The sequence below is a fragment of the Delphinapterus leucas genome, chromosome 5 (genome assembly GCF_059928025.1).
Source record: "Delphinapterus leucas isolate spDelLeu-1000000601 "Yukka" chromosome 5, BTC_Dleu_Yukka2, whole genome shotgun sequence".
Lineage (NCBI taxonomy): Eukaryota > Metazoa > Chordata > Mammalia > Artiodactyla > Monodontidae > Delphinapterus > Delphinapterus leucas.
This window is the reverse complement of record NC_143133.1, coordinates 101693817-101710913: the sequence shown is the minus strand read 5'-3', so window position 1 is coordinate 101710913 and position 17097 is coordinate 101693817. Positions and strand designations below refer to the sequence as shown.

At 37.7% G+C, this 17097-nt stretch overlaps 1 protein-coding gene across 8 annotated transcripts in view; it reads right to left on the bottom strand.

The window, feature by feature from the left end:
• Positions 1-17097, bottom strand: part of KLHL2 (kelch like family member 2) — a 126369-nt gene that overhangs the window by 97195 nt on the left and 12077 nt on the right. For 5 of the 8 annotated variants that reach the window (XR_016393360.1, XM_089912288.1, XM_022561617.3 and 2 more), the window contains one exon: positions 2695-2801. Coding sequence is in view for 7 of the 8 variants with exons in the window: in XM_089912288.1 (XP_089768414.1) it covers positions 2695-2801 (107 nt within the window). In the remaining variant the exon portion in view is untranslated. Of the gene's footprint in view, positions 1-2694; positions 2802-4840; positions 4946-12488; positions 12514-17097 lie in introns of those variants that run through there. The other 3 variants (XM_089912290.1, XM_089912291.1, XM_089912292.1) reach the window with 3 other exon arrangements.

The window sequence follows — 17097 nt, the reverse complement described above, 5'->3', positions numbered from 1 at the left end:
AAAAAAATCAGAATTAATGAATGAATTCAGTAAAGATCCAGGATAAAAATGTAATACAGAAATCTGTTGTGTTTCTGTACACTAATAACAAACTATCAGAAAGAGAAATTAAACAATCTCATTAACAATTTCATGAAAGAGAATAAAATACCTAGGAATAAATATAACCAAAGAGGCAAAAAACTTGTACTTTGAAAGCTATAAGACACTGATGAAAGAAATTGAAGACGACACAAACAAATGGAAAGATATACTGTGCTCATGGGTTGGAAGAATTAATATTGTTAAAATGACCATAAACCCTAAGGTAATCTACAGATTCAGTGCAATCCCTATCAAAATACCCATGACATTTTTCACAGAACTAGAACAAATAATTCTAAAATTTGTATGGAAACACAAAAGACCCCAAATAGCCAAAGCAATCTTGGGATAGGAGAACAAAGCTAGAGGTATCATGCTCCCTGATTTCAAATTATACTACAAAGCTACAGTAATCAAAACAGTCTGGTACTGGCACACACAAAAAAGATACATAGATCAATGTAACAGAATAGAGAGTAGAGAAATAAATCCAAACTTATATGGTCAATTAATCTCCAACAAAGGAGGCAATGGGGAACAGATAGTCTCTTAAATAAACAATGCTGGGAAAAGTGGACAGCTACATGCAAAAGAATCAAACTGGACTACTTTCTAGCACCATGCACAAAAATAAACTCTAAATGGATTAAAAACTTAAATGTAAGACCTGAAACCATAAAAGTCCTAGAAGAAAACATAGGCAGCATGGTCTTAGCAATATTTTTTGGATCTTTCTCCTCAGGCAAGGGCAAAAAAGCAAAAATGAACAAATGGTACTACGTGAAACTAAAAAGGTTTGGGGGCTTCCCTGGTAGTGCAGCGGTTGAGAGTCCGCCTGCCGATGCAGGGGACACGGGTTCGTGCCCCGGTCCTGGAAGATCCCACATGCCGCGGAGCAGCTGGGCCCGTGAGCCATGGTCGCTGTGCCTGTGCCTCCGGAGCCTGTGCTCCGCAACGGGAGAGGCCACAACAGTGAGAGGCCCGCGTACCACAAAAAAAAAAAAAAAAAAAAGTTTTTGCACAGCAAAGGAAACTATCAACAAAGGCAGCCTACCAAATGGAAGGAGGTATTTGCAAATGAACTACCCAATAAGGAGTTTCTATCCAAAATATACAAAGAACTCATACAACTCAACAACAAAAAAATTGAAAAATGGGAGGAGTACTTGTATACACATTTTTCCAAAGAAGACATACAGATGGCCAACAGACATGTGAAAAGATAGTCAGCATCACTAATCACCAGGGAAATGCAAATCAAAACCAGAATGAGATACTACCTCATACCTGTCAGAATGGCTATTTTCAAGAAGATAATAAATAACAAACATTGGTGAGGATGTAAAGAAAAGGAAGCCCTTGTGTACTGTTTGTGGGATTTTAAACTGGTACAACCACTATGGAAAACAGTATGGAGGTTCCTGAAAAAATTAAAAATAGAACTACCATATGATCCAGAAATTCCACTTCTGAAGAAAACAAAAACAGTAATTGGAAAGATATGTGCACCCCTATGTTCACCACAGCATTATTTACAATAGCCAACAAATGCAAGCAACCTGTGTCCATTGATAGATAAATGGATAAAGAAGATGTGGTATATATATATATACAATGGAATATTAATAGGCTTAAAAAAGAATGAAATCTTGCCATTTGCAACAACATGGATGGACCTAGAGGGTATCATGCTAAGTGAAATAAGTGAGACAGAGAATACAAATATCAAATGATTTCATATGTGAAATAAAAAAATAAATAAAATGAAAACAGACTCAACAGATACAGAGAACAAACAGTTCACAGAGGGGAGTATGGTGGGGGTGGGGTCGGGTGGGAGAATTAGCTGAATAGTTAAGTGATACAAACCTCCAGTTATAACGTAAATAAGCCATGGGGATGTAATATACAACAGCATAAGGACAATAATATTATAGTAACTTTGTATGTTGACAGATGGTTAAAGGACTTATCGTGGCGATCATTTCATAAAGCACGCAAATGTCAAACCATTATATAGTGCTCCTGAAACATAATATTGTACATCAACTATATTTTTAAAGGCTTCCAGTGTGGCAGGCACAAATTGCTTTTTTGCCAGAAATATTAAAATCATTTTATGTATTTTTACAGTTGCCTAAGTATCCACTCTATTTTCTTATATTTCTGAATCAAAAGGCATTAAATAAACATCTCTTTGTTCACTATAAACACTGGATGAGGCAAATGTGAAAATCATTTGAAGAAATGTGAAACAGTAAAAGCAATTTACTTTTGTCAAAATAAGAAAGTGCCAAAGGCTGTTATAAATGGCAAGAAGGCAAACTTAGCCAATATATGCAAATATAAATGTAAAGGGGGGAAACTGAGCATAAAATTGTATTTGTATGTAACATATACATGTATGTAATGGACACATGTATGTACACAACACCATTACAAGAATGAAAAACAAAGATGAGGAGTAATTTAAAACAAAGCAAGAGCATTTTCTTCTATTACAATGCTTAACTTCATAACAATAAAATGTTAATAAGGAAAGAAAATATGGAAAGAAAAGCCCAGATCTATATACATTTTATAAACATCCATAACTAAAACATTTCATACCTGTAAACATGGCGTGAAAGTAAGGACTACAGGCGGCCAGCACCACTCTGTGAGCAGAGATTTCCATGTCTTCAGCCACAATCGTGACATCACACAGCAAATTCTGACTGTTAACAAAACAGGGAGAGAATAATTTTAATAACAAGAGTAAGTGTATTGAACACCCTATGCAAAAATTTTATAGTAAAAGCCCAATTTTCTGAAGTTAAAACTAACTAAAAATTTCCATCCTTAAAAACAGGATACCCAAACATGAAGAACACAGAAAACAGTCATGACATAGGCCAACATGCCTTGGCCCTCACTCAGAATCTTGCCTTTGTTTAATAGAGAAATCTTTCCAAACTTGATTACTGATTTCTCAACCTAATATAAATTACTGGCAGCAAACCATTAATGGGGTGTAAAAGGGGAGGCTGTTTGCATTAAGAACTGCATCAGCAGAAGTGGCAGATGGTGGTATGACACAAAGATAAAGACAAAATAAAACACATGGAGAAAACTAAATTGGGTCAAAGTATCAAAACTATACAGACACAGAAAATGCCCTGGGTCATCAAGCAAAGGTAAAATTACATTCAACTACACCTGCTGCTTGAAAGGCGTTTGAGCATTTGAAGTCTAACTTAATCAGAACATTTTCCCAATGCAAAATATCTCATTCTTCAAGGTCAGAAAATACTATCACACATAAAATTAAATGTAATTTTAATGCTGTGCCCTGTAAGTTGAAGCACAGGTCACAATGTCATATGTGACATCAGGCAGGTCACGTGTTAGACTCAAGAGGTGGCCATCACTCAGCTGTAGTTCCTCCAGATCAGTGTGGAAAACTGACAAAGTCTACAGTCTGCTCTGCGCAGATAAAATCATTCTGCAATTCTATGAATTCCATGGGTTCACAAGTTAAGCAGGGGGAAGTCAGTGGTGTTTTCAGGAAGGTGTTATACAGGAGCTCCACCCGCATGTATTATTTCACTTAGACCCTACCAAAACCTTATGGGATCCATGTTATTGTGATTTTTACCCTTAAAATGTATAGCTGGGGAAACCAAGGAAAAGATGAATAAGAAGCCTGAAGTCACCACTAGTGGCAATGCCCGGATTCAAATCTATGGAGTCTGGCTCACAAAACCATCTAAAGCTATGTGGTTTTAACACTTGTTAAAGCTTGAATAAAACAGGGAATATAAAGAAAGAAACAACACCCAATTATTATTTGACATACTGTATACTAGAAGCTATTTTTTAAAGTTCTATATATAGTTTATAAAAGAGCCGGTTTTAGTGGGGTTTTAGCACTACCACTACAAGAATAGTTAGAAAAAATCAAATTCAACAAAGTCCTGCAAGATTATCTCTGCCATTAAGGAGACTAGCAGAAAGGACTGACAATGCAAAGATTACAGGACAAAGTGGAAAGCGCCAGAGTGAAGATGCTAGGGGAACAGGGGAGCATCTAAATCAGACTAGGGGTCAGAAAAGGTGTCCTGCAGCTACTGCCCTTAGCCGAGTTCTAAACACAAGTAAGTGTTAGCTGGATGGAGAAGGACAAGAGAACCCCACACAGAGAGAACAGCAGATGCTGCTGGACAGAGACATGAAGCAGCAAAGCACAAACGGGGTGTGTGGCACAAGAAGCATGGGCGAGAAGGAGAAGAGGGATGCTGGGGTCAGCAGGGCCATCCAGGTTTCCTACGGTGACCAGGTCATCTGGACACAGCTCAAACGTGAGTCAAGTGCATCTTTATGTCTATTTTCCTTTTGTCAATAATCCTTCCTAGTGCTCTGGTTTCAAGATGGAACATAAGTGGAATTACACTTGAATGCCTCCAAATCACATAATTGATTACATTCAACTTCAATTATAATTACTCATTGATCCAAACCTTCTAGCATAACGCCCGCTGGCTATCACATAATTATCTTGGCCTTCCCGGCTTATTAGCTGATGTTAGTTAACTAATAGAGTAAAAACACTGCCAAACCAGTATGCAGCCACACCCTGGGTTAGGTCACGTGGAGTCTAATGCCACATTATAGATCAAGGACATGCTTAGTTTTAGTGTTCAATTTTTTATCTTTCTGTCTCTAGCAATAACATGTTTTTAAAACAGCACTCACAGACTAGAGAGATTTGACCAACCTTCTTATCATTCAGCCAGTGTGTGTGTCTGTTGACTCTGGCCCTTACCTCTTCATTCCAAGTGTGCATGCTCACAAGAAGCTGAATGACTTTAGGTGAGGAGGGCTACAAATAAAATCCGGCAATAAAAATAACAGAAACTTGTTTTAGCAGCCCATACCCAAAGTCTACATGGTGAGTTTATATTCCTATTATGTGAAATCTAATGAGGGAATGGACTATAGAAGAAAAAGTCTTTCAGAATAATGGTATAAATAAAGTTGCTACTTAGCAAAATCTGAATTTATTCACTCATTCGTCAAATATCTAAAGTGCGTACTGGGCACCAAGGACTATGTCAGTTTACCACAGTAAACAAGACAATGTCCGTGATAGCAAGGAGTTTACAGTGGAGCTGGGGAAAGAGACAAGGTGACAGGTACTTACAAAATGAATTGATAGCTATTAGGGCAAGTGTGGGGTGTTTGAGTACACAGGAGACAGGTCAAGCCCAAACATACAGGAAAGCTTTGGAAAGAAAACTGCTTCTAAGCTCAAGTCTGGAGAATAACAGGAGTTACACAGGCCTTATGTAAAACTCAAATGACACAGAAAAAAAGATAGGCACTCATCTCCCAAGTGAAACATCATGAAAATCGGTCCTTCTCAAGAAAAAAATTGCTTTGAAAATGAATCATACCCAAATATATCTAGACACCCTTTGGTTTTCTGATATCAAACGAATGAATTCCTAAGACTAGAAAACCCTATCACTGCTGTATATACAGAAGCCTCCCTTAATCATGGTGGATACATTCCAAGACCTCCAGTGGATCCCTAAAACCACAGATAGTACCGAAACCTATATGTACCATGTTATTTCCTACACATACATACCCATGATAAAGTTCAATTTATAAATTAGGCACAGTAAGAGATTAACAGTAACTAGTAATAAAATATAACAATGATAACTATACTGTAATAAAAGTTATGTGAATGTAACCTCTCTCTCGAAATATCTTACTAAACAAATTTAATGCCTTCTCTATCTCAACTAAGCAATTATCATGCCCTGTGGCTGTAACTTTCATAGTTTGAGGTGCAAAAGCAAAACTAGCATAAATTTCTTTTTCCTTTTTCACTATTTCACAGATAGAAGATTCCTTCTTACCATAGATCTTTAGCAGCCTCAGCATATGATTTTTTTTCTTTTCTTACTAAGTCAAGAACATTCACCCCTTTCACTTAAAGGAAGTACTTTACAGCATATCTTTGGCACATCTGAATTGCCAGCATCACTTCTCCTGTGCTTTGGGGCCATTATGAGTTAAAATAATGGTCACTTGAACACAAGCACTGTGATACTGGAACAGTCAACCTGATAACCAAGAGGGCTAACGGCCGGGACACACTGGACAGAGGGATGATTCATGTCCCAAGCAGAATGGAGCAGGACAGTGAGATTTCATCACACTACTCAGAACAGTACTCAATTTAAAGCTTATGAATTGTTTATTTCTGGAATTTTCCATTTAATATTTTCAGAGTGTGGTTGACTACAGTAACTAAAACCTTGGATAGGGGGGACTAATGTGTATCTTCTTAAAGTAAAATGTGCCATTAGGCTCTGAGATATCTAAAATAATTGGTAGTTTCACGAAACAAGAATTTACTTTCTACTGGAAGTGGGGGTGGTGGAGAGATTATATCGATAGCATCTGTCCACCTTTCTTCCTCAGGTGCCAGGCTGTGTGAGATCTGGAGGCACCTCCTGCCACATGGAGCAGAATCAGAATAACCGCCGAGGTGCTAGGCTGCTGAGATGAGCTTTAGCCAGACTCCACAGAGCAAACACAAGCCACAGCCTCGGAATGTGCCCAAAGGCATCTTTGGAGCAGCATCAGTGTTAGGATAAAGAAACAAGAGCAAGACAGAAAAAGAAGTTAGGCAAGAGGTCAGAAGCCAAGAAAGTTAAAAGCTAGTGAGGAAGCACAGGATGAGCCAGATGCGGAGCTGCTGATCAGCTACTTCATCAGGTTCTGGCTGCTCAGAAAGTAGGGAGGTGGGGAATGAAAACAAGCTGTTTTAAAGGTGAAAGGCTTCCTGATCACTGACTTAAATCAGTTATATTTAACCAAACCTCCAAAAACTGATAGTGTCATTTACAGGCAAGGGAGACGCAACCTAGCTAAAATGTCAATAATCTTGAAGAGCAACACAACTCCATAACAAGTGTCACCACCATCACCTTCTTCATCTTAAAACAATGATGGTTTGAATTTGAATTTCTGTGGCAGTGAAGCACAGGGAAAACCTAGCTGTTGGGCTTACTAAGGTTCACCACCACAATTAGAGCCCTGAAAAACAGCACAGCCCCTTCAACAGATTTGCACCTGCTGAGATTTTCTAACAGGAAGCAGGAAAGGATGACAGTCAACTTGGAAACTCGTATGAAAACCTACTACAGTCAGTGATTTAGAAACTGCCTTAAACTAGAAAAGGATCCCAGAATAGAGAATCTCACATAGAATCAAGAGAACAGAATGACAGGGAAAAGTGACAAAACCAAGCCACAGGAAGATGTGGGGGGGAAGCACATTACTGAGTATTTGTCAAGAAGGGAAGGTAACAACTCCAGATTTGAGGACTTTTAAGAATACTTGGTCACAGTTGAGAGGAGGTGAAAAGAATAATTAGAAATAAAGTGAAAGAAGATATGAGTGACAGGGAAAAGATGATGGGGAGGAGGCAAAATGGAGAGATGAGGATTTCAGAGAGGGGAAACAGAAATGGCAGGAGTGAGTTTCTGAACATGTGTGATAAAAGCTCGACTACATGTAGAAAATGGAGAATATGTACAAAGAAAACTTCCTTATTAAAAGTTACCTTTTAAAAAAACTTGGTGAAACAAAACATGAGCTAGATACTCTTAGCTATAATAATTTAAAAGAAAAACAGCCAAGGTAGCATCTTCCGATTTTCTGACTTAGGAGGGGATGCTGAAGGCAAACCCTGAGGCAGCACAGCACCCCACACCAGGAAAGAGAAGACAAAACAGAAGCAAATTCATTCACTACCATCCATTCTTCACATCTTTGAAATGTTTAATGGTTTTATCCATGCTCAACAAACACCACCTAATAAGAAATCTATCACAAGTACTTAAGATACACTGTAGAAGATTACCAGTTAAATTGAGACCATTAGCTTCAAAATGTCTCTTAAACTTTCTTAAATAAACAAGTTTGCTTGATTTAGGGACCCTTCCCAACTGCTCTGTCCTTCAAGGAATGTTTTATATTCTACTTTAGTACAATATAAAAACAAAAGAAACTGACAACGTTTTACTACAGAAATACATATACATAGTGATAAAAAAAAAAAATTCACACCCTGTGTAATTTCCTAAATCTCTTTCAAAAACAGTAATATAAAGCTATGAAAATGTAGTCTCACTTCAGTTTGTTGTTTAATTCACTTGCTACCTAAGCAACAAAGTACAAACAACCAAAGAAGAGCCACAAAGTTTTCATAGATGCACAACAGATATAATCCTAGTAATGATCTGGGTCCACAATGGCTAAAAGTCCTGGGGGAAAAATACAATAAGCATTCCCTTAAGAGAGGGATCCAGGATCTTCTGTTTAAATTATCTTCTGGAATGTAAGAAATGCTATTGTAACTGAACAACTAAATGTTTATGGCTTCTGTGTGATATATAGGCAAACATTCAAACTGCTTCATAAGACTTATCCTTGCTAAAAAGTTTCAACTCCTAAATGCAACTTAAGGATCAATATTAGCTTTCTTCTAAACAAATAATAGGTTGGCCCCCCCAGTAATGCTCATTGGAACTTTTAAAACTCAAGTCCAGTCTTATCCCATATCCTAGAAAACAGACTTTTTTTTTTTAATTTATTTTAAACACAAAACATTAAATCTGACAGCTCCTTTTTGGGTCATCTCAAAAAGCTCACGGTGTAATGTCCTCAAGCAAATGTGTGTCCGGGGTACAGCCAGCTTCTCTGTCTGCTCCACAGGCCCAATACAGTGTGTTGCATAGAGTAAGCACTCTGTAAAGGTCTATTACTTTGATTTTGAAAATGTCAGTGTGTTAGTGCTTTGAAAAACTCCTCCTCCTGCCAAGCCATACCTAGGAAATGTACAGAGCTGAATTCCCCACCAGAGATGTGTTGCTGTACAAGACTCGCCTTTCACTATGCTGCCAGGCTGTTTCTCAACATCATTAGTCTTATGATGCTACACCCTTTCTCAAAAACCTTCACTGATTCCCACTGTCCTTGGAATTAAATTCCAATGAATCACACTGTTTAAGCCTGCCATAATTCTGACCTTTTCCACAGACTCCCCAGCATGAACTCTTCTTGATTCACTTTACCAAACAGGTTACATTTAGCCCATCCCTAACTTGTACAATTATCCAGATCAGGAACTGCCTTTCCTCTCCAGTCCTTTTTATGAATCCTACTGCATCCCTATCAGCCCCAACCAAAACCACCTCTGTGACTTTCTCTTGTGAGAATCCTTTTCAGGACCCACATTTTGCACACGATATTTCACCACCTCATCCTCTTCTCTACATCTCCTGCACAATCAGGTCACTCGAAAGGCAGGGGCCACGTCAGACACTGGCTCTGGCTCCCACACAGCCTCTGGGCATGCTAGCTGACTTCAAAGGAGAACCAGGTACTTAAAATACTTGCTGACTACACTGTTTAGAAGTGACCACAGGGTTTTTAAAACCAATAATTGCAAGTTATTCAAACTCGTATTGCACTGGGTCATAGAGCTATATCTGGGCCTCCTGTCTAAAAGAAATGAAAAACTAGTTTAAAGAAAATGTAACATTCCATTTTTATAAATTTAAATTATAATTCTTAAGTTAAACTTAAGTTATAATTCTATAACTTGGGGCTTCCCTGGCAGCACAGTGGTTAAGAATCTGCCTGCCAATGCAGGGGAAATGGGTTTGAGCCCTGGTCTGGGAAGATCCCACATGCTGAGGAACAACTAAGCCCGTGCGCCACAACTACTGAGCCTGCACTCTAAAGCCCGCAAGCCACAACTACTGAAGCCCACGGGCCACAACATTGAAGCCTGCACGCCTAGAGCCCGTGCTCTGTAACAAGAGAAGCCACTGCAATGAGAAGCCCGCTCACTGCAACGAAGAGTAGCCCCCACTTGCCACAACTAGAGAAAGCCCGTGGGCAGCAATGAAGACCCAACGCAGCCAAAAATAAATAAATAAAATTTATATATAAAAAAATTCTATAACTTAAACTTTACAAAACTCCTGCCCTCCTATTCCCATAACCATACCTTACACCAAGTATAATTGAAAGAAAAGTGACTTTTACTTCTAAAATTTCTCTTTCATTAGCCAAAGGTTAATAACAACACTCTCTAGCGTACAGCTGATATTCTACCTATTAGAGGTGACAGCCCAAGAGCAGAATGGAGAGAACAAGGAAGTTCTCCCTTCCCAGAAGTCAGGAAGCCACTCTCAGCTACCTATTTCTGACAATTGGAAGCTGACACAAGGACAGGAAATAACAAAAGATTTTCAGCTGTACAAGGAGTAGGTTTCTTCAGAGATTTTGTTTGTTTGTTTGTTTTAAGAATTACTGGGACTTGTCTGGTGGTGCAGTGGTTAGGAATCTGCCTGCCAATGCAGGAGACATGGGTTCAATCCCTGGTCCGGGAAGATCCACATGCCACGGAGCAACTGAGCCCATGTGCCAAAACTACCAAGCTTGCGCTCTAGAACCCGCAAGCCACAACTACGGAGCCCACACTCCTAGAGCCCGTGCTCCGCAACAAGAGAAGCCACTGCAATGAGAAGCCCACGCACTGCAACAAAGAGTAGCCCCCACTAACCGCAATGAGAGAAAAGCCTGCGCACAACAACGAAGACCCAACACAGCCAAAAATAAATAAATAAATTTATTTTTTAAAAAAACAGAATTGCAGGGCTTCCCTGGTGGCGCAGTGGTTGAGAGTCCGCCTGCCGATGCAGGGGACATGGGTTCGTGCCCCGGTCCAGGAAGATCCCACATGCCGCAGAGCGGCTGGGCCCGTGAGCCATGGCCGCTGAGCCTGCGCGTCCGGAGCCTGTGCTCCGCAACAGGAGAGGCCACAACAGTGAGAGGCCCACGTACCGCAAAAAAAAAAAAAAAAACAGAATTACATAAAATTGGCAATAAGGGGTAAGAGAAAAGGGAGTGACATTAAAAAAAAAAAAAGTGCTGATGAGCCTCAAAGAGAGTTCATTTTTTAAAACACTAGCAGTCGTTGACTTCATTAAAACAATCCTTGTTGTGGATGTGGCACCCAAGACTCAGCTATTCAAAGGTCATTCTTCATTCTGAAAATCAACATCAACTATTAGCCTGGTTACATGCTAGCTACTGAAATGGTGCAACACAAAGATCAAAAACATATGTTCCACAGCCATACAGTTCACCCCCAAAATGGTACAAACAGCTGAATGACGGCTACAGCTAAGTAATCCCAGGATGAGACAAGGTGCACCACATGCAGGGAAGCAGGAAAAAACCTCACAGGCCAAAAGAACGTCAGAGCAGCAATGAACCTTAGACTGCATTCCATCCACTCCCCTCATTTTATAGTTAAGGCTCAAAAAAGTAAAACAACTGGCCCAAGGCCAAAGAGTTTGTCCAAAAACTAGGGTCATTCACCTCAGGAAGGAGAGCTAGGTGTGGCCCTCCCTGTAGTTTACTGACTGAGACCTTCATCAACAGGGGCCCACTCACACATCAGTGGAAGGTCTGGCTACCAGCCCCATGGGAGTGGGGGGAAAAGTAACATGAATAGACCTATTAAAAGTCAGTCTTTCTAGATTTTTCAAAGAAAAAGAAAATGTCTCAAAATAACCAGACTATTTTTCTTACTTTTCCTTCAGTATCACTTAATAATGACTGCATTTTACATTCTAATAACTACTTTTGCAACGAGATTAACTGAAACAGCATGGGCAGACCTGCTGGATTATCCCAGCTATATTTTCTCCCCAAAACTAAATGAAAACCTACTTACTGAAACTGATGTCAGAGCAGCACTAGGAAACAAATCTAATATCCATTATTTAGTTTAATTTTCTCTTATCTCTCTCTCTCCAATCCACTCTCCACCCAGCAGCCAGTGTGTTCTTTTCAAAATACAAATCTGATCTGATCATGTCACATGCCTGCTTAAAACTCTCCAATGGCTTCTCCCACGGCAACTCCTGATAAAGACCAAAATGCAGAAGGCTCTAAGAATGCTGGCCCTCACCTACTCACTCAGCCTCCTCTCTTGCCATGACTCCCCAGCCATCTGCACTCCAGCTACCCCTCGGCTCCTCCAGGAGGCTAGCTCACTCCCACCACAAGACTTGGACACTGCCATTCCCTATGCCTGACTTCATTTCCTTACTTCTCTTTTCCTTTCGATCTCAGCACAATTATTCTTATCTTCTCAGGGAAGCTTTCCCTGACCACTGTTATCTAACTTCATAGCCCTCCCTGTAGCAGTTACTGCCATTAAAATTTACAGTAAATTATTTGTGTGATTCTTTGATTAATGCCTGCTTCCTGCAGTCAATCATAAGCCCCATGAGGGTAGCAGCCATGTCTGTTTTGCTTACCATTGTATCTCCAGCACCCAGCAGATGAATATTTACTGAATCTTTAATTAAAGAAGAAACAAACAAATGATGGAACAAAAAAAAAGGATGAGCTTTCAGGAAGATATAGCATAGAGAGATTAAAGGAAAGTTTAAGTCACTCCCTTCTTAGCCCAAGCTTTTAAATATATGTACTTTCACAAAGGGAATGATGGGAAAATATATGTCTTTCACAAAATGCTAAGAGAATAAAACCAAGCCTGTTAATACATACATTAGTTTTAATTAAAAAAAAGCTACTCATTTTTTAATCAACTTTTAAAGTCACTCTTTCACTGCGGTGACTCTTAACATATTTGAGAATTACTTAGCAATGGGCAGGTCACTACTCCCCCAAATTACTAACACTAACACCACCACCACCAAAGAGAGATTTACATTTTTCTCTGTCTAAAAGTTTTCTTATATTTCATGCAAATGGAAATGAAAAGAAAGCAGGAGTAGAAATACTCATATCAGACAAAGCAGACTTTAAAACAAAGTCTATAACAAAAGACAAAGAAGGACATTATAAATAAAGAGATCAATACAAGAAGAGGATGTAACACTCATTAACATATATGCACCTAATACAGGAGCACCTAAATATATAAAACAAATATTAACAGACATAAAGGGAGATGTTGACAATAATACAATAATAGGAGGGGACATTAACACCCCACTGACATCAATGGACAGATCATCCAGACAACAATCAATAAGGAAACAGTGTCTTAAATACCACATTGGACCAGTTGGACTTAAAAGATATCTACAAGACAAGACATTCCATCCAAAACAGCAGAATGTACTTTCTTTTCAAGTACACATGGAATGTTCTCCAGGATAGATCACATGCTAAGCCACAGACAAGTCTCAACAAATTTGAGAGGACACAAATTATATCAAGCATTTTTTCCAACCACAACAGTGTGAAACAAGAAATCAAATACAAAAAGAAGAATGCGAAAAGCACAAACACATGGAGACTAAACATGCTACTAAAAAAACCAATGGGTCAATAAAGAAATCAAAGAGAAAATCAGAAAATACCTCAAGACAAATGAAAATGAAAACACAACTTTCCAAAATCTATGGAATGTAGCAAAAGCAGTTTTAAGAGGGAAGTTTATAGTGATACAGGCCTTCCTCAAGAAAAAAGAAAAATCTCAAACAACCTAATCTACATCTAAAGGAATTAAAAAAAAAGAACTAACAAAGCCCGAAGTCATCAGAAGGGAGGACATAATAAAGATCAAAGGGAAAATAAGTAAAACAGAGACTAAACAAACCAAAACAAAAGCAAACAAAAAACAATGAAACCAAGAGCTTTTTTAAAAGATAAACAAAATTGATAAAACTTTCAGCCAGGCTCACCAGCAAGAAGAGAGGACTCAAATAAAATAAAAACTGAAAGAGGAGAAATAACAACCTATACCTCAGAGATACAAAAAAATCCTAAGAGAATACTACGAACAGTTATATGCTAACAAATTAGACAACCTAGTAGAAACGGACAAATTTCCAGAAACATACAAACTGTCAAGACTGAATCAAGAAAAATCAGACAATTTGAACAGACCAATCACTAGTAATGAAATTAAATCTGTAATAAAAAAAACCTCTCAGCAAACAAAAGTCCAGGACAGGATGGCTTCACAGGGTAGTTCTACCAAACATATAAAGAAGAGCTAATACCTATCTTTCTCAAACTATTCCAAAAAATTAAAGAGGATTGAACACTCCCAAATTCATTCTACAAGGCCACCATTAATTACCCTGATACCAAAATCAGAAAAAGATATTACAAAAAAAGAAAATTACAGGCCAATATATCTGATGAATACAGATGCAAAAATCCTCAACAAAATATTACCAAGCCGAATTCAACAATATATAAATAGGATCACATACCACGATCAAGTGCAATTTATTTCAGGGATGCAAGGATGGTCCAACATCCATAAATCAATGTGATATACCACATTAACAAAAGGAAGGATAAAAATCACATTATCACCTCAATAGATGCAAAAAAAGTATTCAACAAAATTCAACATCCATGCATGATAAAAACTCTCACCAAAGCGGGTACAGAGGAAACATATCTCAACATAATTAAGGCCATTTATGATAAACCGTTAGCCAACATAATACTCAACGATTAAAGCTGAAAGCTTTTCTTCTAAAATCAGGAACAAGACAAGGATGCTCACTCTCGCCACTTCTATTTAACATAGTATTGGAAGTCCTAGCCACAGCAATCAGAAAAGAAAGAGAAATAAAAGGAATCTAAATTGGAAGGGAAGAAGTAAAACTGTTACTACTTGCAGATGACATGATACTATATATAGAAAACCCTAACAGTCTCCACCAATAAAATATTAAACTAACAAATGAATTTAGTAAATTTGCAGGAGACAAAATTAATATATGGAAGTCTGTTGCTTTTTTATATACTAATAATGAACTATCAGAGAAAGTAAGAAAACAATCCCATTCAAAATCCACCAAAAAAAATAAAATACCTAAGAATAAACTTAACCAAGGAGGTGAAAGACCTACACTCTGAAAATATAAAATATTGATGAAGGAAAAGAAGATGATACAAAGAAATGAAAAGATAGCCCATGTACATAGATTAGAAGAATTAATATTGTTAAAATGTCCACACTACCCAAAGCAATCTATAAATTTAATGCAATCCCTATCAAAATACTCATGACATTTTTCACAGAACTAGAACAAATAATCCAAAATTTATATGGAACCACAAAAGACCCTGCACAGCCAAAGCAGTCTTGAGAAAAAAAGAACAAAGCTGGAGGTATCACACTCCCTGACTAAAAAGTACCATAATCAAGGCAGCATGGTATTGGCACAAAAACAGAAACATAGATCAGTGGAACAGAATAAAGAATTGCCCATCTATGGTCAATTAATGTACAACAAAGGAGGCAGGAATATACAATGGAGAAAAGACAGTCTCTTCAACAAGTGGTGCTGGGAAAACTGAACAGCTACATGTTAAGAATGAAAGTAGAACATTTTCTCAAACCATATACAACAATAAACTCAAAATGGATTAAAGACCTAAATAGAGACCTGAAACCATAAAGCACCTAGATAAAAAACATAGGCAGAACACTCTTTGACACAAATCATAGCAATATTTTTTTTGTCTGTCTCCTAAGGCAAAACAAACAAAAGCAAAAATAAACAAATGGGATCTAATTATACTTAAAAGCTTTTGCACAGCAAAGGAAATCATTGACAAAATGATAAGACAACCTACTAAATGGGAGAAAATATTTGCAAATGATACGCCTGATAAGCTGTTAATATCCAAAATACACAAACAGTTCATACAATTCAATATCAAAAACATAATCTGATTAAAAAATGGGCAGAAGACCTGAATAGACATTTTCCAAAGAAGACATACAAATGGCCAGACACATGAAAAGATGCTCAACATCTGTAATTTTCATAGAAAAGCAAATCAAAACCACAATAAGATATCACCTCACACCTGTCAGAATGGCTATCATCAAAAAATCTACAAATAACAAATGTTGACAAAGACGTGGAGAAAAGGAAACACTCTTACACTGTTGGTGGGAATATAACTTGGTACAGCCACTACAGAAAACATTATGGAGGTTTCTCAAAAAACTGAAAATAGAACTACCAGCAATTCTAATCCTGGGTATACATCTGAAGAAAATGAAAACACTAATTCGAAAAGATACACGCATCTGAATGTACAGAGCAGCATTATTTACAATAGCCAAGATGTAGAAGCAACCTAAGTGTCCATCAACAGTTGAATGAATAAAGAAGATGTGGTATATACACACAATGGAATACTACTCAGCCATAAAAAAGAATGAGATTCTGCCATTGGCAACAACATGGATGGGTCTAGAGGGTATTATGCTAAATGAAATAAGTCAGAGAAAGAAAAATATTCTATGTTATAACTCATATGTGGAATCTAAAAAAGAAAACAAACTAGTGAATATAGCAAAACAGAAACAGACTCACAGGCGGTTACCAGTGGGGAGAAGAATGGGAGAGGCAGGATGGGGGTAGTGGATTTGACTGAGAGGTACAAACTACCATGTATAAAATGGATAGGCCACAAGGATATATACACATTATTTTGTGGTGACTTTAAGTGGAGTATAATCTATAAAAATGTTGAGTCTCTATGTTGTACACCTGGAACTAATATGATGTTATAAATTAACTATTCAATAAAAAAAATTTTAATAAAAGTTTTCATATGCTTTGCAATGATAAGTTAGAAACCCTAGACCAGCCAGTCCAATAGAAATATAATGTAAGTCAGAATTCTCTAGTAATCCCATTTAAAAATAAAAACAAGTGAAATTAATTTAATAGAATTAAGTAAAATTCTATTTAACCCAAAATATCCAATATTAGAATTGATATCATTTCAAAATGTATTATTTTTAAAACTTATTAATAAATATTTTACTTTTTTTTTGGTAGTTAGTCTTGAAAATCCATTATGTATTTTCCACTTACAGAGCACCTCAATTCAGACTAGCCACATGTGGCT